Source organism: Jaculus jaculus, chromosome 10 (genome assembly GCF_020740685.1).
Source record: "Jaculus jaculus isolate mJacJac1 chromosome 10, mJacJac1.mat.Y.cur, whole genome shotgun sequence".
Lineage (NCBI taxonomy): Eukaryota > Metazoa > Chordata > Mammalia > Rodentia > Dipodidae > Jaculus > Jaculus jaculus.
Genome location: NC_059111.1, coordinates 116,913,422 through 116,936,867, shown reverse-complemented (window position 1 = coordinate 116,936,867; position 23,446 = coordinate 116,913,422). Strand labels below are relative to the sequence as shown.

The 23,446-nt window shown below is 53.9% G+C and overlaps 1 protein-coding gene across 2 annotated transcripts; it reads left to right on the top strand.

Annotated features, from left to right (window-relative positions):
• Positions 1 to 701: 701 nt before the first annotated feature.
• On the top strand, positions 702 to 23,095 carry Nos3 (nitric oxide synthase 3). Of its 2 annotated transcripts, none has more exons than XM_045160534.1 (26): positions 702 to 914; positions 2,684 to 2,786; positions 3,139 to 3,287; positions 3,687 to 3,849; positions 5,142 to 5,233; positions 5,319 to 5,460; positions 5,872 to 5,945; positions 6,074 to 6,248; positions 7,552 to 7,653; positions 8,346 to 8,540; positions 8,658 to 8,731; positions 8,883 to 9,027; positions 9,555 to 9,659; positions 13,626 to 13,693; positions 14,083 to 14,199; positions 14,297 to 14,471; positions 16,267 to 16,399; positions 16,512 to 16,590; positions 16,734 to 16,921; positions 17,628 to 17,800; positions 18,063 to 18,273; positions 18,350 to 18,437; positions 20,753 to 20,874; positions 21,934 to 22,082; positions 22,239 to 22,433; positions 22,578 to 23,095. In XM_045160534.1, the coding sequence occupies exons 1-26, from the start codon at positions 745 to 747 to the stop codon at positions 22,737 to 22,739; spliced, it is 3,549 nt and encodes a 1,182-aa protein (XP_045016469.1). In that variant the 5' UTR covers positions 702 to 744; the 3' UTR covers positions 22,740 to 23,095. The 2 variants fall into 2 exon arrangements, with proteins under 2 accessions (XP_045016469.1, XP_004669648.1); XM_004669591.2 differs by having other exon boundaries at positions 5,806 to 5,945.
• The last annotated feature ends 351 nt before the right edge of the window (positions 23,096 to 23,446 follow it).

Genomic DNA, 23,446 nt, shown 5'->3' with positions numbered 1-23,446 from the left:
TGACCTGCCTGCCCCAGGGAAAAGTGCGTCACTGGATGACAGGGCTGGGGGTGGAGGCCCTGGATGGCAGCTTCCTGCCCTTTTGTATCCCCCACTTGAGTCATGGGGAGTGGGGGGTTCCAGGAAATTGAGATGGGAGAAAGGATACCCTGATGCCAGCCACAAGGACAAAGGGTTACTTGCAGTATCTATGTCCCCAAGGCCCCAGTGAAGAATTCTGAAGCAGGGAGGGAAAAGGCCAGGGTGGGCCTAGAGAGCCCTGAGGTCGCTGGCAGTATGGGGTTCCATCACCCAGCTACTGGTCCAGTGCTCAAAGCCTTCCCCTTCTGACCTGACAGTACCAAAGCATCTTTCCCACCCTCCGGTTGCTCAGAGTGAGGGGGTGCAGACACGTGCATTCCACCATTCCAGCAAACCACCCCCCCCATACCCGGCTCCCACTTGCCAGTGCCAGGCCTCTACAGGACACCTGGGTTCCCACTTATCAGCATCAGCCCTCCTGGCGGAACCCAGGCGTCCGGCCCCCCACCCTCTGGCCAGTGGGCGCCAAGCCGAGGCTTTAGAGCCACCCCGCCGGCCTTGTTCCTGTCCCATTGTGTATGGGGCAGGGGCGGGGCAAGGGCCAGCACCAGAGAGCCCCCCTCCCACCACCCCCTCCCTCTAGCCTCCTCCTCGCTTCCTAAGGAAGAGGCCAGGATTCGGCCGGAGCAGACAGCACAGTTGACTCGCACACGGCTGACCAACATGGGCAACTTGAAGAGTGTGGGCCAAGAGCCTGGGCCGCCTTGCGGCCTGGGGCTTGGCCTGGGCCTCGGGCTGTGTGGCAAACAGGGCCCGACCTCCCCAACATCAGAGCCAAGCCGGGCACCAGAAACCCCATCTCAGACTCCACCAACACCAGCGCCAGATCACAGGTGAGGGACACATGGCCAGAAAGCAGGTGCAATGTGTGGGCAGGGTGGGTGTGTGGAGGCCTGAGGCCCAGGGATCAGTTGGAGACTGCGGCCCCGCCGGGAGGGCCAGGCTGGTAGTGCAAATGTGCAAATGTTAACCAGTGCGGACGGTAACAGAAGGGGTTGGAAGGCTCAGAAAAGATAGCCAGAGCGTGGCCAACAGGTAACAGGTGAAAATGAAGAAAGGAAGGGGTTCTCTTACAGAACTGGACCCAGGTTTGAATGCTGCTCCCCTGCCAAGAGCTGCTGACTTCAAGCAAATTACTTAACCTCTCTGAGATTCTGTTTGCATAAAATGGGCCATGGTTGTAGGTTTCAGATTCACAGGGAGGCTCCCACCAGCTATGGTGGCGGTTACTTCACGGGGGGGGGGGGGGGGGGGGGGGGTACGGGGGACCAGGAGCTGGGGAAAGACATTCTAGGTGGGGAAGAAAGTGGAATGTCCCGAAATGGGAGAGAGTCGGGCAGGAGACTTGGGTTCTTGGGGTGAAGGCTGAAAAGTCCCTGCTCCAGGGCCCCCCTTCCTCGCAGCCATCAACCCCAAACAGACCAGCAGTCCCAGCCCCTAGGAGTGCTCCCTGGAGCTTTGGTCCCAGAGCAGAAGAAAGACCAGGAATCCCAGTGGGGTGTCAGGCTGGGCAGGTCCTGCCAAGGGCTGAGGGCCCAGCGCTGCTGTTCAGGCGCACCAGGGCCGGCCCAGCGGCCCTCCCTTCCTCCTGCACTGGCTGGTGGCGCTGGGAGGAAGTGATAAGACCACTGAGGCTTCCCTTCACACGACAACGCGACCAGGGATGGCAGGAGGGGCGTGAGCCGGGGAAATCACAGTCGAGGAATCCTGCTGGGGTTTCCCTCCGCTGGGCCCCCCGAAGCAGGGATCGCCCCCCCCCCCCACTTATGCACAAAGCATACAGGCTTAGAAGCTGGGTGTGGTGGCGCCCGCCTGTAACGCCAGCACTTGGGAGGTAGATAGAGGCAGAAGGATCAGGGGTTCTAGACCATCCTTGGCTACATGGGGAATGTGAGGCCAGCCAGACCCTACTGAAGCCCTCCCCCACAGAGGTTTCTTTTACTCTTGGTTCTGGAGACTGGAAGTCCAAGAACAGTGCATGGACCTTTTCTCCCTCATGCTGTATTCTCACACACGGTACAGCCATCCCAGGGTGAGACTGCAGGGGCAGGCCAGAGGGCTCATTTCACACCAAAACCACTTTGCTAGAGCCCAGTAGTCCATCAATGCAGGGACCCATTCCTGAGGGCAGAGCCCTCTCCACCAGCACCTCCTAAAGCTCCTTCCTCGCACCACTGGGGTATGGGGACCAAATTCCCAACATGTGAATTTGAGAAACACATTCAAACTATGGGAACTCCTTGGGCACAGAAAAGGCAAGGTGGGAACTATGAAAAGAATAAGGACCAGCCTGGGCCGGAACTCAGGAGCCAGGCACTGACTGGCAGGCCCAGAAGAGTGGCCAGGGCCGCCTGAACGCCTGAGGACCAGAAGCAGGCTCGGAGCACAGGCTCCATCTGTGCTCCCTCCAGCCAAGGCTTCGAGTCCCTCAAGTGTAAGTAGAGCTAGAGGGCACTACCTGCCTCCCAGGGCTACTGTGAGGGCAGCAGGCAAGCAAGCAACCTGTACTAAGGGCCTCTGGAGTACATTGGGGAGTGCAACAGTAAAAAAAAAAAAAAAAAAACTCCTCTCCCATGACTCTACCACCCCTGACTCCCAACAGCCCCCCACTAACCCGGCCCCCAGATGGACCCAAGTTCCCTCGAGTGAAGAACTGGGAAGTGGGCAACATCACTTATGATACCCTCAGTGCGCAAGCTCAGCAGGTGAGATGAGCCCCACCGTTGTCTCTTGGGGGCACGGTGGGAGCTGGCTGAGGCCTGGTCTCGGTGGGTGCTGGAATGAGGAAGTTGCACCCTGCTCAGACTTGGTTCTTGTCTCCAAAAACAAGTGATGAGGACTGGGGAGGACCAGAGGGCCATGCAAGAACTTTAGTGACTCTCAGTGCCTGGCCCCAAGCTCTGTCCTGTCAGTCCAACCTCACCCACTTCCAGTGTCAACCCTGGTCCAGCCCTCACCTCCCAGAGTCTCCCTCCTTCTGCCCAGCTCCTGCTCCAGCCCCTGGCTGCACCCTGCCCCAGTCCTGACCTTTGTGCTTTCTGTTCCTGCCTGGCCCAGGACGGGCCCTGCACCCCAAGACGCTGCCTAGGATCGCTTGTATTTCCAAGGAAGCTACAGGGCCGGCCCTCCCAGGGCCCTTCGCCCACTGAACAGCTGCTGGGTCAGGCCAGGGACTTCATCAACCAGTATTACAGCTCCATCAAGAGGTGAGTCTCAGGGCTGGAGAGATGGCTTAGTGGTTAAGGCACTTGCCTGCAAAGCCTAAGGACCTAGTTCAATTCCCCAGTACTCATGTAAGCCAGATGCACGAGGTGGCACATGTAAAGTGAGGCTAGGCATGGTGGCGCAGGCCTTTAGTTGCAGCACTCAGGAGGCAGAGGTAGGAGGATTGAGGATAGCTGTGAGTTCGAGGCCACCCTGAGACTACAGGGTCAGCCTGGGCTACAGTGAGACCCTACCTCAAAAAAAAGAGGTGACCCCCCCATGCCCAAGCACCCCCACCTACTGAGCCTAGTCACCTCCTGAGCACCAACCCACAACCCCTTCCTCTTGCCTCCCACCTCCCCACTATGCCATACTGAGCCCTGGGCCCCTCTTCTCCCCAGGAGTGGCTCCTTGGCCCATGAGCAGCGGCTCCAGGAGGTGGAGGCGGAGGTGGCTGCTGCAGGCACCTACCAGCTCCGGGAGAGTGAACTGGTGTTTGGGGCCAAGCAAGCCTGGCGCAACGCTCCCCGCTGTGTGGGCCGCATCCAGTGGGGAAAGCTGCAGGTGTGGCCCACACACACCAGGAGGGGTAACGGGCTGGGAGGGGAGGAGTAGATGAAGCCCCAGAGTCTTCCCTGGGTAGTGCCAGGCAGCACCCGTTGCCTTAGAGACAAAAGGTAAGGGGTGGTGCACACCTTTAATCCCAATGAAGGGGGGCAGAGGTAAAAGAATGGCCATGAGTTCAAGGCCACCCTGAGACGACATAGTGAATTCCAGGTCAACTTGGACTACAGCGAGACCCTACCTTGAAAAAACAACCAAACAAACAAAAAATATGCAAAACTTGTAAAAAAAAAAAAAATGGGGCATGGCTTCATCCTCAGGGCCCCTGGGCTGCACTCCTATGGGCTGGTACCTGGTTGAGGAAACCTTGCACAGGGTGGTGGATGGCGCTCACAGGGCAGAATCTCAAGAGAATGAGGACAGCTGAGTGGGGATCCCTGACTGACAGACAGAGGTGGCTTCTGGCTGCTTTTTCCAGGGGGGCTGGGCCCTTCACCTCACACCCACTTCCACTAAAGTCTCTCACAGCCTCAGCCTCACAACCCTCTTTCACACCAGCCCACAATGCAGAACCAGCTTTGGTTACAGGAAAAGGGACCTGCAGGGGGAATTGAACCCATGGACCTTGGCCTTCTGAGCTGTAAGCTGCCCACCAAAGAATGTAAAATAGAGCTGTATGCTCAGCATTGCCAATGAAGACTGCATACTTCTGTCTACACTTGCCTAACCCTTTAAGTGGTTCAAAGCTTTAGCTCAACTTTGAACCCATCTGATCTCCCACAATGGGCCCCACTCCTAGCTGTGTCCCTCCCTTAGCCCCTGTCCCACCGTCACGTGTCCTTCTCCCTCAGGCAGGATAGGACCCCCACCTTCCTCCTCCTAGCATCAGAATGCCAGCACCAGCAGAGTCCCCAGAGGCCACTTAGTGTAGCCACTGCCATCCCAGCATCAGGGGACTAGCTCAAGGCAATTGCATAGATACCTGTCCTGGCTTGAGCTCAACTCACTACCTGTACCCCTAGGTGTCTCCTGTCAGCTAGGGCCATTCCCCAAGCTTCAGCTCAGTGATGAGCAGGTCCCTTCTCTGTGCTGGGTATCAAGTCAGCCTCTAGGGGAATGGGGAGACATGCTGTGGGCAGAGCTGGCTATACTGGACACTGGACACACAGGGCTGCTAGGCAGGAGGGGCTCAGGCATTAGTCACATGGGCTGCAAGAGGCGCCAACACTCCTCCAGAGCTGACCCTCAAGTCACCTCCCACCTCTCTCCTCTCCCTGCCTCTGCTGCCCAAGGTGTTTGATGCCCGGGATTGCAAGACTGCACAGGAAATGTTTACCTACATCTGCAACCACATCAAGTATGCTACCAACCGAGGCAACCTTCGGTGAGTGTCCCCACCCCAGGGCCCAGCCAGCCCCAGGTAGCATTGAAGAAGGGGGCTCTAACCAGCTTTGCACCCCCCATGTCAGCTCGGCTATCACAGTGTTCCCCCAGCGCTGTCCCGGCCGGGGAGATTTCCGGATCTGGAATAGCCAGTTGGTTCGATACGCTGGCTACAGGCAGCAGGATGGCTCTGTGCGGGGAGACCCTGCCAACGTGGAGATCACTGAGGTGGGAACTGAGGCATGGATGGGAAATCCAAAGAAAGGTCTGTGAGCAGGAACAGACATAAAAATGGAAAACGGTAGATGGTGGCCCATGCCTGGAATCCAAGTACTTGGGAGGTGGAGGCAAGAGAATGGGAGTTCAAGGCAGGTCACAGCTCCATAGCAAGTTCTAGGCCAGCCTGGGCTACGTGAGATCCTGTCTCAAAAACAAATTGGAAGATGCAAAAGCATAGGGTCCCTGAGTGTGTATGGAGGCCCACCCACTGAGGGACTCTGGTGTGCATGACAGGAGATGGGCTTGGAAAGGGCCTCTGGCAAGGGCAGGATCCCACTCTGTCCACTCTCACAGCTCTGCATGCAGCACGGCTGGACCCCAGGAAATGGCCGCTTCGATGTGCTGCCTCTGTTGCTCCAGGCCCCCGATGAAGCTCCAGAACTCTTCACTCTGCCCTCAGAGCTGGTCCTTGAGGTGCCCCTGGAGCACCCCACGTGAGCATGAAAGGGATGGGTGGGGGCAGGGCCATCCCTGAGCTCCTCAAGGCAGGGCTGGAGGTGGGGGGCATCAGCAAAGTCTCTATGGGAGGCTGATCCAAGGCTGACCTCCCCCCCCCCCCAAGCCTGGAGTGGTTTGCCTCCCTTGGTCTACGCTGGTATGCCCTCCCAGCTGTGTCCAACATGCTACTGGAAATTGGGGGCCTGGAGTTCCCTGCGGCCCCCTTCAGCGGCTGGTATATGAGCTCAGAGATCGGCATGAGGGACCTGTGTGACCCGCACCGCTACAACATTCTGGAGGTGCGAGGCTGCAGTGGGAGGAGACACGGAGCTGCATGCATGCCCCACCCCAGGGCCAAAGAGAATCTAAGCTGTGTCAAGTTCAAAAACATGACTGAGAGCTGGAAAGATGGCTTAGTGGTTAAGTGTTTGCCTGTAAAGCCTAAGGGCCCCAGTTCCCCAGGACCCACGTTAGCCAGATGCACAAGGGGGCGCATGCATCTGGAGTTCGTTTACAGTGGCTGGAGGCCCTGGCACGCCCATTCTCTCTCTCTCTCTCTCTCTCTCTCTCTCTCTCTCTATCTATCTATCTATCTATCTCTCTGTCACTCTTAAATAAGTAAATTAAAAAAAAAAAAACATGACTGAGCTCTGGAGCCTCCAAAACTGGGGAATGGGGACACACATGCTTAAGTGTGAGTCCGTGTGTGCCTGTGTGGTGCATGTGTCTTGTGGCTTTCATCAGATTTCCAAAGGAGAGCTTTTTGTCAGGGTTTGTTTGGAGGGATTTTGAGTTATTTTGTTGTGCTTTTATATATTTTTATGTATGCATTTGCAAGTAGAGAGAAAATGAAAGATAGGGAATGAGAGAGAGGGATGGAGCATACCAGGACCTCTTACCAATGCAAACAGACTCCAGATGCATGCACCACTTTGTGCCTTTGGCTTTATATGGGTTCTGGGGAATCAAACCTGGGCTGTCAGGCTTTGCAAGCATGTGTCTTTAACCAATGAACCATCTTCCCAGCCTTGGTCTTGTTTTTAAAATATTTTTATTTATTAATTATTTGCAAGGAGAGAGAGAGAGAAATACCAGGGGCCTCTTGCCACTGCAAACAAACTCCACATACAAATACCACTTTGTGCATCTGGCTTTACATCGGTACTGGGGAATCAAACCTGGGCCATCAAGCTTTGCAAGCAAGTACCTTTAACTGCTGAGCCATCTCTCCAGCCCCCTCGTTTGGTTTTTTGAGACAGGGTCTTACTCTGCAATCCAGGCTGGCCTTAAACTCATAGTGATCTTCCTGCCTTAGCCTCCTAAGTGCTGGGATTACAGGCATGCACTACCATACTGACTCAGTCCTTGACTGAATCTTGACTCAGAAAGGGTTAAGACTCATTTTGGAGATGTGAAATGAAAGGCCTAGGCTGAAGGATGACTTTCTCATGGTGTCTTTTTAGAGAAGAAAAATAAGAAAATAAAAAAAAGAAAAACTGACCCAACTCACACTGGAATGTGAAATAATCCCCCAGAGGCCAGTGCCTCTCACTTCTTCCTCCCACTCATTCCCGTCTCCAATGTCTTGTTCACCTGCCCCAGGACGTGGCCGTCTGCATGGACCTGGACACCCGGACAACCTCATCCTTGTGGAAAGACAAGGCGGCGGTGGAAATTAACGTGGCCGTGCTGCACAGTTATCAGGTACACAGACCTTTGCCGGGCAGGAGGGCAGGGGAGTGGGGAGGCACATAGGAACAGGCACAGCTGGAGTGGGTGGAAGTGGAGATGTCAAAGTCCATGTGCCATGGCACACACTGGGCCTGCAGTTCTGGACACACGGGTGCTAATAATACAAGTGCTAACAGTATGGGACCAAGTACCTGCCAGAGGCCTTGCTCAACAACTGCTCCCAGGGCATATTGTAGGACCCAGTGGGATCTGGAAATGCCATTCTAATACCAAATGGAGACCATGCAGGGTGCGGGAATGGTACACATACCGGAAGAGTTTGAGGAAACCAGAATGCTCCTATGGGGTCTCAAGGGTTCAGGAAAGGCTTGGCGATATGGCCCAGAGGTAGAAGGTTTGCCTGGCATATGTGAGGCCCTGGGTTTCATGCCAGTATTGCAAATGGAGGAAAGAGAGTTAAGCACATTCTGGTTTGGAGGCAAGGCACACAGACACTGGAAATCAGAACTGCTATCACAACTTGAGGCATGATTATCCAAGCTACCCCTAGAAAGTGATGCTGTGGATTAAGGGAACACCTTGTCTGTTAAGACTGCAGCCACCTGGACATAAAACGGACTGGAATCACAGAAGTGGTAGAGGGAGAAAAGACAGGGTCGGTAGGAACCTTCTGAACCCAGTGTCTCTCCTTCCCCCAATCTCAGCTGGCCAAAGTGACCATCGTGGACCACCATGCTGCCACCGCCTCCTTCATGAAGCACCTGGAGAACGAACAGAAAGCCAGGGGGGGATGCCCTGCCGACTGGGCCTGGATCGTGCCCCCCATCTCAGGCAGCCTCACTCCTGTCTTCCATCAAGAGATGGTCAACTATTTCCTTTCTCCCGCCTTCCGTTACCAGGTACACAGCAAAGCTGGCTCCTGCCCACGCAGGTGCAGCTCTGGGCAGTTCACGGGATTCCTTAACTTTCATGTCCTCCACTCTACTCCCCACTTTGTCCCCTCCAATGTCTTACAGCCAGACCCCTGGAAGGGAAGTGCAGCCAAGGGCACTGGCATCACCAGAAAGAAGACCTTTAAGGAAGTGGCCAAGTGGGTACCCTAGGAGTACGTCCCCTCCCCCATGCCCTGGAGCTACCCCAGAGGTGGACCCCCAAGACCTTGCTGTGATGGGTTTGGACCTCTGCCGGGGAGGCTCCAGTTCTGTGCACCCAAGATGCTCTCACCTGACCCTTGCCTGCAGCGCAGTAAAGATCTCGGCATCGCTGATGGGCACGGTGATGGCAAAGCGTGTGAAGGCCACCATCCTGTATGGCTCGGAGACTGGCCGGGCCCAGAGCTACGCGCAGCAGTTGGGGAGGCTCTTCCGGAAGGCGTTTGACCCCCGGGTAGGGCAGCAGCCAGGGGGCAAGGGGCAAGAGACAGGAGAAGAAGTTACAACTCGCATCCTCAGAGTTACCTGGAGGACAGGAAAGGGTCAAAGTCAGGGTTCAAGGGGGCATGGTGGTGTGCCCCTGGAATCCCAGCTCCTGGAGATAGAGTCAGAAGGATCAACACTTCAGGATATGGTGGTGCACACCTTTAATCCCAGCACTTGGGAGGCAGAGGTAGGAGGATCGCCATGAGTTCGAGGCCACCCTGAGACTCCATAGTGAATTCCAGGTCAGCCTGGGCTAGAGTGAGACCCTACCTCGAAAAAAAATGGAGTTCAAGATTGTTATTTACTACATAGTGAGTTCAAGGCCAGCCCAGGCTACATAAGACCCCCCCCCAAAAAAAAAGTCAGGGATCATAAGGAAACCTACAGTCCACATGGATTCAAGTCCAGTCAGGCCTGCCAAGGAGGCCTGGAGCAGGAAGAACAGAGGCACAAAGGGACACATTCTCAGAATATCCGTTCTCTCCTTACCCACAGGTCCTGTGCATGGATGAGTATGATGTGGTGTCCCTAGAGCATGAGGCGCTGGTGTTGGTGGTGACGAGCACATTTGGAAATGGGGATCCCCCAGAGAATGGAGAGGTGAGACCTTTGAGGACAAGGGTCACTGAAAATGAGGTACTCGAAATTGGAGTATATGGACAGGCACTTCACACACACACACACACATACACACACACACACACACACACACACACACACACACAGATAGGAAGTGGAGAGGCTTGGGAAGCCCTTCCCATGGGAGCGAGCCCTACCACTGCTTGGTCCCTACTCCACATCATCTCCATGACCACTGCAAGGTTTTAACGTGAGGAAGGCTTTTCCTGGCTGACCAAAGAAGTCAAACAGCTCTGAGGTCTTCACAAAAAAGAAAAACAGTGAGCTGGGCGTGGTGGCACATGCCTTTAATCCCAGCACTTGGGTGGCAGAGGTAGGAGGATCACTGTTGAGTTTGAGGCCAGCCCGAGTGAATTCCAGGTCAGCCTGGGCTAGAGTGAGACCCTACCTTGAAAAAAAAGTCTTAAAAAAAAAAAAACTAAAGCACCTTCATGGGGTGCCTTAATGTTAACTGTCTTTGGTAGTTTGAATAGATGGTTCCCAATATATTCAGTGTTTTATTAGTTTGTAGTTTGCATCTGCACCACCTGGCGGCAGTGTCACTGGGGGAATCTTAAGGTGTGGTGGTGGGTCTGAGATTTCAATCTAAAGAAAGGCAAAGTGTGCCTAGTTCCACTTGTAGTTCCAGAAGTGTGCTGTGTGGCTTTTGGCTGTGGCTTCTCTCTGTGTGATTGGTCCTGTGTAGGCAGGCCGGCTTCCTCTGCCATTATGGAACTTCCCCTGGATCTGTAAGCTTCAGTAAATCCCTTCCTCCGTAACTGTGCCTGGTCTGGAAGCTCAGCTCAGCGAACCTGAAGCTGTCTGCCATGCCATCTTTCCAGTTTACATCCTGGACTGCCTTAACTCACATGCGTGTCTACTTTCTGAGCTCTTCCAGCTTCGGGTGTTAAATCCATTGTGAGTGCTAAGTGTCTCCTCTAGAACTCGAGGTTAGATGTCTCTCAGCAGGCTTGAATTGATAGAAGTCTTTTCACTCTGCCCTTTTGTCCATACTGCCCTCATTCCCATCTGCCTTTTAAGAAAACCTGAGCCATCTGTGGTGGTGCATACTTGAAATCCAAGCACTTTGGAGAATCAGTAGTTTAAGGTCATCTACAACTACTCAGTGAGTTGGGGGGGGGGAGTGGAGAAAGAAAGAGAAAAAAACCTGCCTTCAAGTCTGGTGGAGCCAACTTGGGCATCATGACACAGCATGAGAGTAAAACACGAAGACACAGAGGGAGTGTGCCGGAGAGCTGCTTTCATTTTTTGTTTTGTTTTGTTTTTTGAGATAGGGTCTCACTCTAGCCTAGGCTGACTGAGAGTTCACTCAGTAGCCTTAGGGTGGCCTCGAGCTCACGGTGATCCTCCCACCTCTGCCTCCCCGAGTGATGGGATTAAAGGCATGCGCCACCATGCCTGGCCAGAGAGCCGCTTTCTAACCAAGCCATCCCAGTATAATTCATTAATTCACAAAGGGACTCACCCATTCATAAGAACAAAACCTGAACACCTCCCAGAGGTCTCACCTCCAAATATCATTAACATGTGATTTGGGAAACTAAATTTACAACACATAAATTCTAGGAACAATCAAACATTCAAATCATAAATACCACCATGATTTGACTTCTTTAGCATATAAGTAGTGTGTCTCCCTGTCATCCACAGTCTGTGAGATACTGTAGAGCATTGTCATTAGCCTACACAGTCCCCTCCTCAATTGATCCAAGACAGTTTCCTTCCCCGGATGTCTTCGGGACGCAGTTGTGATTTCTGCCATAGTGGCTGGCTTCACCTGCTCCACAATTCCATGTGAATGAAGACAGTCCCATGGCCCTGTCACCGGTCTCTGTGTCATTGGATGGTTCAGCTCCTTTCCACTGCTGAGCGTGTTCATTGTGTGAACAGCCTCAGCTTGTTTATCTGTTCTCCTGCTGATAGACACTTGGGATCTTTCCAGCTTGGGGTTGTTATGAATAAAGTTGTTATGACCATTCATGTACCAGGCTTTTGTGGGCTTATGTTTTCATTTCTCTTGGATAAATACCAAGAAGTTCTGGGTCATAGGGCAAATGTAAGTTTAACTTTTTTTTTTTAACTGCCGGTGGGCCAGATCAACTTGCATTCTTAAGAGCTGTGCATTTCAATTCTAAATTTAAATCCAGAATTTTAATGGAACAAATATAGGCATATATAGTACAGGAAAATATATGAACAAAACTGTTTATAGCACATTGCTTATAACACCCCACACTGGAAACAATTCAAGAGACAATCAACAATAGATAGAGGAACAAAGTTCAAGTGCAATGCCACCGGGCGAGCAAATTACAATGTACAACTACACAGAGGAATCTCAAAAGACAGTGAAGGAAGCCAGGTGTGGTGGCGCACGCCTTTAATCCCAGCACTCAGGAGAAAGAGGTAGGAGGATCACCATGAGTTCAAGGCCAGCCTGAGACTACATAGTGAATTCCAAGTCAGCCTGGGCTACAGCGAGGCCCTACTTCAAAAGAGAGAGAGAGAATGAATTCAGCCACAAAAGGACACAGACTGGAGGATTCACTTTGTTTCAAGTTCAAAAACAGGGAACTCTAATCCAGTAAGTTAGAAATCATGAAGGTGGTTGTTTCCCACTGTGGGGAGGCAGGGAGGTGACTTCAGGATGCTGGTCATACCTTTTAAGGGGGTTCTGTTTACAAGGGTATGTCCGGCTTGTGAAATGCCATACAGCTATACAGTTCCTGTAAAGCGTTCAGAAACTGCAGGTCACATGTGCCGTGGTGACCTATTGAACCACCTCCCAGCCACATCTATAGTTAGTATTTAGATGTGATATCTCTCTCTCTCTCTCTCTCTCTCTCTCTCTCTCTCTCTCTCTCATGTGAGGCTTTTTTCACCTAGTTCTAAGCTCGTTCCATAGCAGCACCAAGATGTGGGGCAGTCTTCTGAAGAGGGCTACCTAAACGATACCAAATGATGTCCACTTAGGACAGGACACTGCAAAGATCCTTCAAAATCTGTCCGCCCCAAACTGGCCAAAGCACTGGGGACTGCTCGTGCTTGGTGCTGGTATGGACAGGAAAGAGCTGCCCTCAACCCTCCTGCTTCAAGCAGGATTTAATCACCCCATTAAGTTTTTGGTTTTTTCTTAATTTTTTTGTTTATTTTAATTTATTTATTTGAGAGCGACAGACAGAGAGAAAGAAAGAAGCAGAGAGAGAGAGAGAGAGAGAGAGAGAATGGGCACACCAGGGCCTCCAGCCACTGCAAATGAACTCCAGACACGTGCGCCCCCTTGTGCATCTGGCTAACATGGGTCCTGGGGAATCAAGCCTCGAACCGGGGTCCTTAGGCTTCACAGGCAAGCGCTTAGCCGCTAAGCCATCTCTCCAGCCCAAGTTTTTGTTTTGTTTAGCAAGTCAGAGAGAGAGAGAAAACTGGTGTGCCAGGGACTCAGCCACTGAAGTTGAACTCCAGATGCATGCTCCACCTAGTAAGCATGTGACCTTCACTTGCTTACTTCACTTGCCCGGCTTTGTGGCACACACCTTTAATCCCAGCACTTGGGAGGCAGAGGTAGAAGGGATAGCCATGAGTTCGTGACCACCCTGAGACTACATAGTGACTTCCAGAGCAAGACCTACCTTGAAAAACAAACAAACAACAAAAAAAAGTTGAGCCTTTGAAAATTTCAAACCAACCAAGCGTGATGGTGCACACCTTTAATCCCAGCACTCAGGAGGCAGAGGTAGGAGGATCACTGTGAGTTCAAGGCCACCCTGAGACTACATAGTGAATTCCAGGTCAGCCTGAGCTAGAGTGAGACTCTACCTCAAAAAAAAAAAGTTACTGAGGAAGAGCAGTAGCCGGGCAAGCATGACCACCCTACTTTCCTGCAGTCTGAAATACCATTAACTGTGATGCAATTGCTTCCCCGGGCAGAGCTTTGCAGCCGCACTGATGGAGATGTCAGGCCCCTACAACAGCTCCCCACGGCCAGAGCAGCACAAGTGAGTGGGCACCGTGGCACCAGCGTGCAGAAGTGGGGCAAGGAGGCACTTAGGCATTTGGAGACATTCAAAAAAAGGCAACTTGGAGACATCCCCCACACACACACATACACCCAGTTGCCCCAAGTCTTGCCCCAGAAAAACCAGAGGAACAAGACCAGGAGGCCTGGGTGCCAGCCAGCCCCAAAAGCCCTCTATCCCTGGGGGCCTGCCCAGTCCCCAAGACTCCTGAGCTCTCCTCTGGAGGAAGGTGAGGCAGAGCAGAACCCCTCAGTACCACCACCAAGGTTGTTTCCTATGGGAACCCTAACTGTCCCTCAGCTGGACTTGGGGCGCTGTCTCCAAGTTCTGTTTCCTGGAACAACACTGTCTTTATCCTCTCTTGCCAGGAGTTACAAAATCCGCTTCAACAGTGTCTCCTGCTCAGACCCACTGGTGTCCTCTTGGCGACGGAAGAGGACAGAGTCCAGCAACACAGACAGTGCAGGAGCCCTGGGCACCCTCAGGTTGGGAGTGCTCACAGCAGGGTGTGCCCAGGAGGCCAGCCATCTCGGCAGACGAGGGCTGGCATGAGGGCTCTAGCGACGGCTCCATGTACTCCAGGTTTTGTGTGTTCGGGCTGGGCTCCCGGGCGTATCCCCACTTCTGTGCCTTTGCTCGGGCGGTGGACACGAGGCTGGAGGAACTTGGCGGAGAGCGGCTGTTGCAGCTGGGCCAGGGTGACGAGCTATGTGGCCAGGAGGAGGCCTTCCGCGGCTGGGCCCAGGCTGCCTTCCAGGTGAGCCCCTGGTGCCCAAGTCTGCCCTCATCCAGCCCCTCATTCTGACCTGTACCAACCTGGGACTTCCAATCTACACCTTCACAGCTAAGGCAAGAGGCTTACTGCCAACACCCCCTCCCCATCATGTCTGCTTCTCTGGCCCCTGTCCTGGTTCTTTCTAAATCCCTCCTCATTTTGCCACTACATAGTCAGCCCTTTGGGCTCAGTTCCAAGTGGTGAACATGGCCCAGCTAGAAGCCCACCTGAAAGAGAGCAGGCAGGGCCTTCAGGAGCCCACCTCGGGCAGGCACAGGCTGGCTCCAGGAGTGGGTGCACAAAGGGAGTGTGGGGAAGGCAGGATGGAGGGAGACAGATCCCACAGAGTCAGACGATGGCCAGAATGGAAGCTGAGGTCCGCAGGCACTCCAAACACCCAGAAGCCAGACAAGGCAGGCAGCAGCCGGCCTGGAGGGTTGGTGCTGCCCACGGAAACTTCCCAAGGACTGAGACATTTTCAGCCTGGGTTTCCTGGAGCAGGGCAGTGCTGCCTGTGTGGGGATTGCTCCTGGAGCTGGCAGGGCTTCGTCTTCCCGGCGCTGGCACTGCTCACTCAGCGCCAGGAGCCTCAGCATGCGTCCTCCTCAGATGGTCTGGGCCCATGGTGAGGAGGAAGGATCCTCGAAGGTGGGAGACCGGCGCGTTTGCTAAGAAGGCCAAGAGTGGTGAGAGAAGGACAGAAAATAAAACCTGGAGCATACAGACACAAAGAGAGCCACTGGAAGTTTCTGAGCACTGCAAGACCACACCACGTGAAGTTTGAGGAATATGACATTGAGAAGCAGGAAGACCCACTGGGCTGGTAACAGTGAGGATAGGAAGGAAGGGACGGGGCTGAGGAAGGAAGGAAGAGATATAACTGTGCACACAGAAAAGAATCAGAACCTGGGTCTGGCGATAGTGCTTGGCCAATCACAGGGCAACCCCGGATCTCAGCAGGGACAGGCCAGTCCATCGAGTGTCCATCGAGTGACGTGCGTCTGACCACAGCACACAGATAACAAGGTCGAGCACACTCTCTGCCTCTCGTGGTAGGGCAACACCAGCTGTCTCCACGTGCTATGGCAAGGGCTTTGCATAAAGCATCTCATTGAATCGTCACTGGAACCCATAAGGTGTCAAGATAGGGAAAACTGGAGGCATGTAAGATGTAAGTCCAGATTCCAGTGCAGGTCTGAGTGCACAGCTGTCTTCTGAGCCACTCATATGCCAAGCAGTACACTGTCAGGGTCATGGGATCAACACAGTAACTAGCAGGTGGGACAAACCAGGGACCCTAGGCTAGTAGCCAAGCCATGATATGGAAAAAAATAAATAGATAAGGTGTTGAGCCGGGCCTGGTGACGCACACCTTTAATCCCAGCACTCAGGAGGCAGTGTGAGTTTCGAGGCCACCCTGAGACTACATAGTAAATTTCAGGTTAGCCTAAGCTACACTACAGTAAGGCACGACCTCAAAAAACAAAAGAAAGAGAGAAGGAAGGAAAGAAAGAAAGAGAGAGAATAAGGTGTAGTGATCTGTGCTGGCTCAGTCTTGGTCTCTTTCGACCTCATGCTCCCTCCTCCTGTTAATGCAGCTGCTGACCCCACCAGGAGAACTCAGACTTCCTGGGCTCCTGTGTCAGGAATGGAAGGAACCTGCTGGGCAGCTTCCAGGCCCAGCACCCCCTCCCTCAGCAAGCCTTTCCCCTGACTCCTTACTGAGGCCACTCACTGGCGACAGGCAGCCCTGGGTCCTCACCTATTCATCCCTCAGGCCGCCTGTGAGACTTTCTGTGTGGGAGAGGATGCCAAGGCCGCTGCCCAGGATATCTTCAGCCCCAAACGCAGCTGGAAGCGCCAGAGGTATCGTCTGAGTGCCCAGGCGGAGGGCCTCCAGTTGCTGCCAGGTGTGGCCTTGACCTGACCCTTAGCCCTGCTGGGTCTGTGTGGGTCCAGGGATTCTCTCCCTCGCAGGCCCTGCTCCCCAGCTCAGGCTCCCCTGTCCCTCCACACCCATAGGCCTGACCCATGTGCACAGGCGGAAGATGTTCCAAGCTGAGATCCTCTCTGTGGAAAACCTGCAGAGCAGCAAATCTACGTGAGAAAGAACACTCACCCCACACTTCTCACTGTCAGGGTCCCTCCTCCCCAGGAACCCAACATCCTCCTCCTTGTCCTCCCACATTCTCCCATTCCCCCTTGCCATGCTGACCCTCTAACTGTGTCCTTCTCCACCCTTAGCCGGGCCACGATCCTGGTGCGTATGGACGCTGGACACCAGGAGGGGCTGCAGTACCAGCCAGGGGACCACATAGGTGTGTGCCCACCCAACCGGCCAGGCCTCGTGGAGGCCCTACTGAGCCGCGTGGAGGACCCACCACCACCCATGGAGCCCGTGGCAGTGGAGCAACTGGAAAAGGGCAGCCCTGGTGAGGATGGTGGTCCCTGGCAGCAAAGGCCAGTTGCATCCCCCTGGCCCAGAATCCCTGGAGCTGAGCGCTGATAGGGCCACCACCTCCCTACACAGCTCAGCACTGCCTGGAGCTAGCTGTCCAACCGCAGCCAGGCTGGCGTTGCTGCCAGATGTCCTCTCTCACAACCTCCAGACACCCTCAGAAGGCTCCTCATCCCCCACAGTCTTGTTTCTCTGTGCCTGTAGTTAACACCACTATGCGGGAATGGGGCCAAAGGAGCCCAGATCAGCCGGCCCTGGCAGGGGGCTGCCCAGTCCCACACAAGCTTTTGAGAACAGATTCTCCAATAAGACATAGTGTCAAAAAAAAGAAAGAAAAAGAGAAAAAAGAGGGCTGGCGAGATGACTTAGCAGTTAAGGTGACTGCTTGCAAAGCCAAAGGACTCAGGTTTGATTCCCCAGGACACACATAGGCCAGATGCACAAGGGGCACATGTGTCTGGAGTTCACTTGCAGTGGCTGGAGGCCCTGGCGCTCACTCACTCGCCTGCCCTCTCTCTCTCTCTATCTTTCTACCTGCTTCTTTCTCTCTCAAATAAAAATAAAATATTAAATGAGAGAGAGAGATAGTGACACATGGCCAGTCCCCAGAAAGCAATCATTAGGCCCAGCACAGTTCCAGCTGGGACCCCTTCTTAAAGCTGTCTATGCCCTATCCCCAGGTGGCCCTCCGCCGGGCTGGGTGCGGGACCCTCGGCTACCCCCTTGCACGCTACGGCAGGCTCTCACCTTCTTCCTGGACATCACTTCCCCACCCAGCCCTCGCCTCCTTCGACTTCTCAGCACTCTGGCCGAGGAGTCTGCTGAGCAGCAGGAGCTGGAGGTCCTCAGCCAGGTGAGGGTCAGCCTGCCAGGGAACAGGCGCCGCTAGGGAGGAGGACTGGGCTGGGCGTGGGGACGGCGCGGGCAGTGGCAGGAAGTCTCCACACCTGGCTCCAGGCTGACCAATTCATGTCTGATGCTCAAGGTCTTCCAGGGTCTGCTGGGCCTGGAGTGAGAGGCAGCAGTTTTAAGGAGGCTGTGCTGGGAGGGGGTCAGGAAGGGCGAGCCCTCCACTTGGCTATGGAACTCCCAGCGCACCTCCCGGTGCCCCCTAGGACCCAAGGCGCTATGAGGAGTGGAAGTGGTTCCGCTGCCCCACGCTGCTGGAGGTGCTGGAGCAGTTCCCATCCGTAGCACTGCCCGCCCCGCTGCTCCTCACCCAGCTGCCCCTGCTCCAGCCCCGGTACTACTCGGTCAGCTCAGCGCCCAGTGCCCACCCAGGAGAGATCCACCTCACTGTGGCTGTGCTGGCGTACAGGACCCAAGGTAAGGCTGGAAGCGGGGAGGACCTGGCCTCGGCAGGACTGGAACAGATCCCCTCACTGTCCCTCCTATTCCTCAGACGGGCTGGGTCCCCTGCACTACGGAGTCTGCTCCACGTGGCTGAGCCAACTCAAGGCAGGAGACGCGGTGCCCTGCTTCATCAGGGGGTGAGTGAGACTGCTGCAGACATTCTCTGCAGAGATCACTCCAACACCAGTATGACTGACAGTAGAAGAGTTGATTTACCTCGGGGGGCTGGGGGGCAAATAATTTGAGGCAGCCCTCCAAAGAAGTTCTGGCCCCAAGCTAAGATTTAATTTCCATTTTATAGTGTTCATAGCCAAGGGGAGGGGCGAGTGAACAAACAAGATGTGCCAATTCCTATCAGTCGTTTCTGTAGTCAGGCCACCCTAACAAGGAACTGCATTTTACTTTGGTTTAGCGTAAACTGTCTTTTTTATCGTTCCTCTGGGCCCTTTCTGGGCAGTTCCTTCTTTGGGATTTTTTCCATCTGCTGACAAAGATAAGTTTTAGCTCCTCAGCAGTTAACTCTTACAGTAACTCGGTGAATCAGTTCAACTTTTAGCTTCTTCTTTACCACAAATCCTGTAGGATGGACAGGGGTGGCTAGAGCAGGGTATCTGTATCCAGGCTGGGGTAACCAGTGAGGAATCTAGCGGGTGGGGGGGGGGCACTCAGAGTCAGTTGGTAGCCCTGATGAGGCATGATGGTGAAAGCAAGGGATGACCTGTGTAAGAGACCAAGGACTGAGGGTCACTGGGTCACTTCAGAGCTGTGCCTGAGCTTTGGGCCTTGCTAACTTGGATTTGGCATCCTGCCCCAAACTCTGCCTGCCAGAGACAACACGGATGACCCAGTGCCCTGCTGTAAGAGAGTGGCTTACACTTTGTGCCTTTCTGTGTCCTTGGCTGTAACCTATGTTGGACTGGGACTGTGGTCCCCAAGACCTCACTCAGCCCAAGGGTACAAGCTAGAATCCACTGGGAGGTGGGTCCCAGGGCCTCTTCTCTACACTTTGTCTGTCCTCCAGCACGCAGCCAGTCCTCAGGGAGAAGAACAGGTATCCCAACAATGGCACCGGAAGGACTTGGGGAGCCAAACCCACCCAGGATGCCAAATTTCACATAAACCCTACCATCCAACTCTATGTAACCCAAATACCAATGTGATGGCTATTATGTAAGACAAATGAGCCAGTAGTCTTGTCTCCCTTCTCCAAATATAGTTTTGATTTTATTTTTTAAAAATAAAACAGTGTCAGGCTGGAGAGATGGCTTAGCGGTTAAGCGCTTGCCTGTGAAGCCTAAGGACCCCAGTTCGAGGCTCGGTTCCCCAGGTCCCACGTTAGCCAGATGCACAAGGGGGCGCACGCATCTGGAGTTCGTTTGCAGAGGCTGGAAGCCCTGGCGCGCCCATTCTCTCTCTCTCCTATTCTCTCTCTCTCTCTCCCTTTATCTGTCTTTCTCTCTGTGTCTGTCGCTCTCAAATAAATAAATAAAAAATTTAATAAAAAATAAAACAGTGTCATTTAGCCCAGACTGGCCTCAAACTCCATATGTAGCTGAGGTTGCCCTTGAGCTCTTTCTATCCTCCTCCCTCTAATTTCCAGGGGCTGGCATGACCCGTGTGTACCACAGTTACTGTTATTTCTTTTTTAATTTTTTCTTTCCTTTTTTTTGAGGTAGGGTCTCCCTCTAGCCCAGACTGACCAGAAATTCACTATGTAGTCTCAGACTGGCATGAAATTCATGGTGATCCTCCTACCTCTGCCTTCTGAGTGCTGGGATTAAAGGTGTGTGTGCACCACCACTCCCAATCCCTGGTCATTTCTTTAATCCCCTAAAGTGAATTATATAAATATCCTTCAATCCATGTCCCCAGAAAGCTTCTACCAATAATAGAGTTGTTTTATTTCCTGTTTTGCTTTGTTCTTCTTGTTTTGTTTTGAGGTAGGGCCTCTCTCTAGCCCAGGCTGACCTGGAATTCACTATGTAGTCTCCGGCTGGCGTCAAACTCATGTTGCTCCTCCTACCTCTGCCTCCCAAGTGCTGGGATTAAAGGTGTGCATCACTACACCCCCGTGCTGAGGATGACTTTGAACCCTGGCCTTCCTGCCTCCACCTCACAAGATGCACACTACCACACTCAGCTTTTTCTGAGATGGGAATTTCTCCATAGCCAAGGCTGGCTTGAACTTTAAACAGCCCTCCTGCCTCAGCCTCCCAAGTCTAAGATTACAAGCATGAGTCACCACACCCAGGAGAGAGTTCTTTTAATAAACATTAAGATTGTAACATGAGACAGAGTCTCGAGGATTTTACAAGTATGAGCTCATCAGTTATTGGGCCTCGGGTTTTCCTGTCTGTACTCCTGGCTCCCTAGTGGCCATGCAAGACATGCGTAGGGTGGTGGTGGGGAACCAGAGGGAAGAAAGGGGGTTTGATGGAGTCTCTCTGGCCAGGGCTCCTTCCTTCCGGCTACCACCTGATCCCAACTTGCCCTGCATCCTGGTGGGCCCAGGGACTGGCATTGCCCCCTTCAGAGGATTCTGGCAGGAGCGACTACATGACATTGAAAGCAAAGGTGAGGTTGATGAGGGTCTGATCAGAACTCAGAATGTTAATATAGGCACAACAGGGTGGAAATGGAGGGAATAAACGTGCAAGAAACTAGGACCAAGGGTGACAGGAAGCTTATTAGAAGGAGGGAGGTGGGTTGGGGCAAGAACAGCCCTGTTTCTCTGCCTTCCCCATGTCTGGCGTATTGTAGGTGTGGATTAAGGACGAAGGATAAAGGGAGTTGAGGAGGAATAGGGCAGGAGTTCAGGAGACAGGAGAAATGCCTCAGGTGGACTCGGGACTTAGCAAGACATCACCTCGGTGCCAGCAAGACCTAAGGAAGGCCCTGTACCGAAGAGAGGACGGTTAAAAGTGAGGGGAAGGGCTGGAGAGATGGCTTAGAGGTTAAGATGCATGCTTCCAAAGCCTAAGGACACCAGTTCGATTTTCCAGGACCCACGTAAGCCAGATGCACAAGGGGCACATGCATCTAGAGTTTGTTTGCAGTGGCTGGAAGCCCTGGCACGCCCATGCTCTCAAATAAATATATTTTTTAAACATTTTTTAATATTTTATTTTTATTGATTTATTTGACAGAGAAACAGGGAGGGAGGGAGAGAGAGAGGTTGGATGAGCGCACCAGGACCTCCAGACGCGCGTGCCTCCTTGTGCATGTGGCTAATGTGGTTCCTGGAGAATCGAACCAGAGTCTTTTGGCTTTGCTGGCAAAAATAGCTTAACCGCTAAGCCAACCCTCCAGCCCTTAAATACTTTTTAAGTGAGGGGGAAATGTGGGCTGGGACAGGAAAGGGACCTGGGACGCAGAATTCTGAGTCAGTAGCCCGGATTCTGGCCATTCACCTGAGAGCTCCGGTTTCCTTCTCTAAATCGGAGATGTTCCAGGGGCTCTGTGAAAGCATTCTACATTGCCCTTAGAGGCCAGACACCCAAGACAGCGCTTGCTCCAACCCAAAAAGGCTGGCTTGTCACCCTGGGTAAGAGTGGCTAGTGGGTGGCGTCGCCAGGGCTGTGCCCAGGGGAGGGGGCGCTCTCTCCCCAGCCTCCGTGTCGCTGTCGTTCGCAGGGCTGCAGCCCGCCCCCATGACTTTGGTGTTCGGCTGCCGATGCTCCCAACTCGACCATCTCTACCGCGAGGAGGTGCAGGACGCCCAGCAGCGCGGAGTGTTTGGCAACGTCCTCACCGCCTTCTCCAGAGATCCCGGCAGCCCCAAGGTAGCAGGGCAGGGGATGCGTTGGGGAGGGGGTGTCGTAAGACTCGGACAGCCCGCCTGCCCCGCCCCCGATCAGCCGGGGGCCCTTCCGGAGCCTCCTTCCCGCCCCTCCGCGGAGGCCTTTCTCAGCCAGGGCCCGCCCTGTGCCCCACCCCAGACCTACGTGCAGGACATCCTGAGGACTGAGCTGGCCGCCGAGGTGCACCGCGTGCTGTGCCTCGAACGAGGCCACATGTTTGTCTGCGGCGATGTCACCATGGCAACCAGCGTGCTGCAGACGGTGCAGAGAATCTTGGCGACAGAGGGCGACATGGAGCTGGACGAAGCGGGTGACGTCATCGGCGTACTGCGGGTGAGAAGGGGTGGCTCCCCCCTTCACCGCCCCCCCCCCAGGCCGGTCCCCTCTAGTGGCGGGTCAGGTTCATGCTCCTATCCATGTCCAGGTCGGGTTCCAATCCACTGAGTTTGGTTTTTGTTTTTTTTTAATTCCCGACAGGATCAGCAACGCTACCACGAGGACATTTTCGGGCTCACGCTGCGCACCCAGGAGGTGACAAGTCGCATACGCACCCAGAGCTTTTCTCTGCAGGAGCGGCAGCTGCGGGGTGCAGTGCCATGGGCGTTTGACCCGCCTGTTCCAGACACCCTCGGTTCCTGACAACCCTGTAGCTTTCCACACCAGCTCCCTGAGAGGGCCTGCAGCTGCGGCTCTCGGTGGGCCTATCAAGGCCAGCCGCCTCCCCCTCCACTCTCGAGGTGCCCGAGGCTGTGGACATCCAGTTTCATCCCCATCGCACCACAGGCCCAGAAGAACTCTCTCTCCTCTCTCCAAGCCCAGTTCACCTGCCCAGGGAGGGGTCTGCCTTCCAGAAGGCCCCTCCCACAATGGTATCAGGGTCTCCTGTTGCCCCCTTGCTGTGCCTTAGGTGAACTCCCTGTACCCCTCTCCCGAGTTACTAGCTTTAAAGTATGTAAGTCATTCAAGTATTTATTGAAGATTTTTCATGAGACCTAGCCCTTGTTGGATGACAGTTATAAAAATATGAGTTTTGTGTTTTCATGTATACAAATGTGGGGGTGGTGACTCTGACAACCCTCCACACTCCCGGTGACCCACCCCTCTTAAAAAATCATGCTTTCCAGCCGGGCTTCTGTGACTAAGAAAGCAGGTACCACCCTCACTGCCAGGCCCGGGACATGCCAGAAACTGGTATGACAAACATGTGCAATATAGCCACGGGGATCTTGACTGCTAATGTCCCACGGGATGAGGAGCCCCACCCACTTCCTCAGACATCACAGCTGTGCTGAAGCCAAAAAACATTAGCCCCCTCTAGTTTTTCCACTCACAAGTCCCCATCTCCC

Excerpts from the sequence above, each read along its gene's own strand:
- Nos3 (XM_004669591.2), top strand. The coding sequence starts at position 745 with ATGGGCAACTTGAAGAGTGTGGGCCAAGAGCCTGGGCCGCCTTGCGGC. Across the intron at positions 5,461-5,805 it reads CCAACGTGGAGATCACTGAG|CTCTGCATGCAGCACGGCTG; the intron begins GTGGGAACTGAG and ends CCACTCTCACAG. Across the intron at positions 6,249-7,551 it reads ACCGCTACAACATTCTGGAG|GACGTGGCCGTCTGCATGGA; the intron begins GTGCGAGGCTGC and ends CACCTGCCCCAG.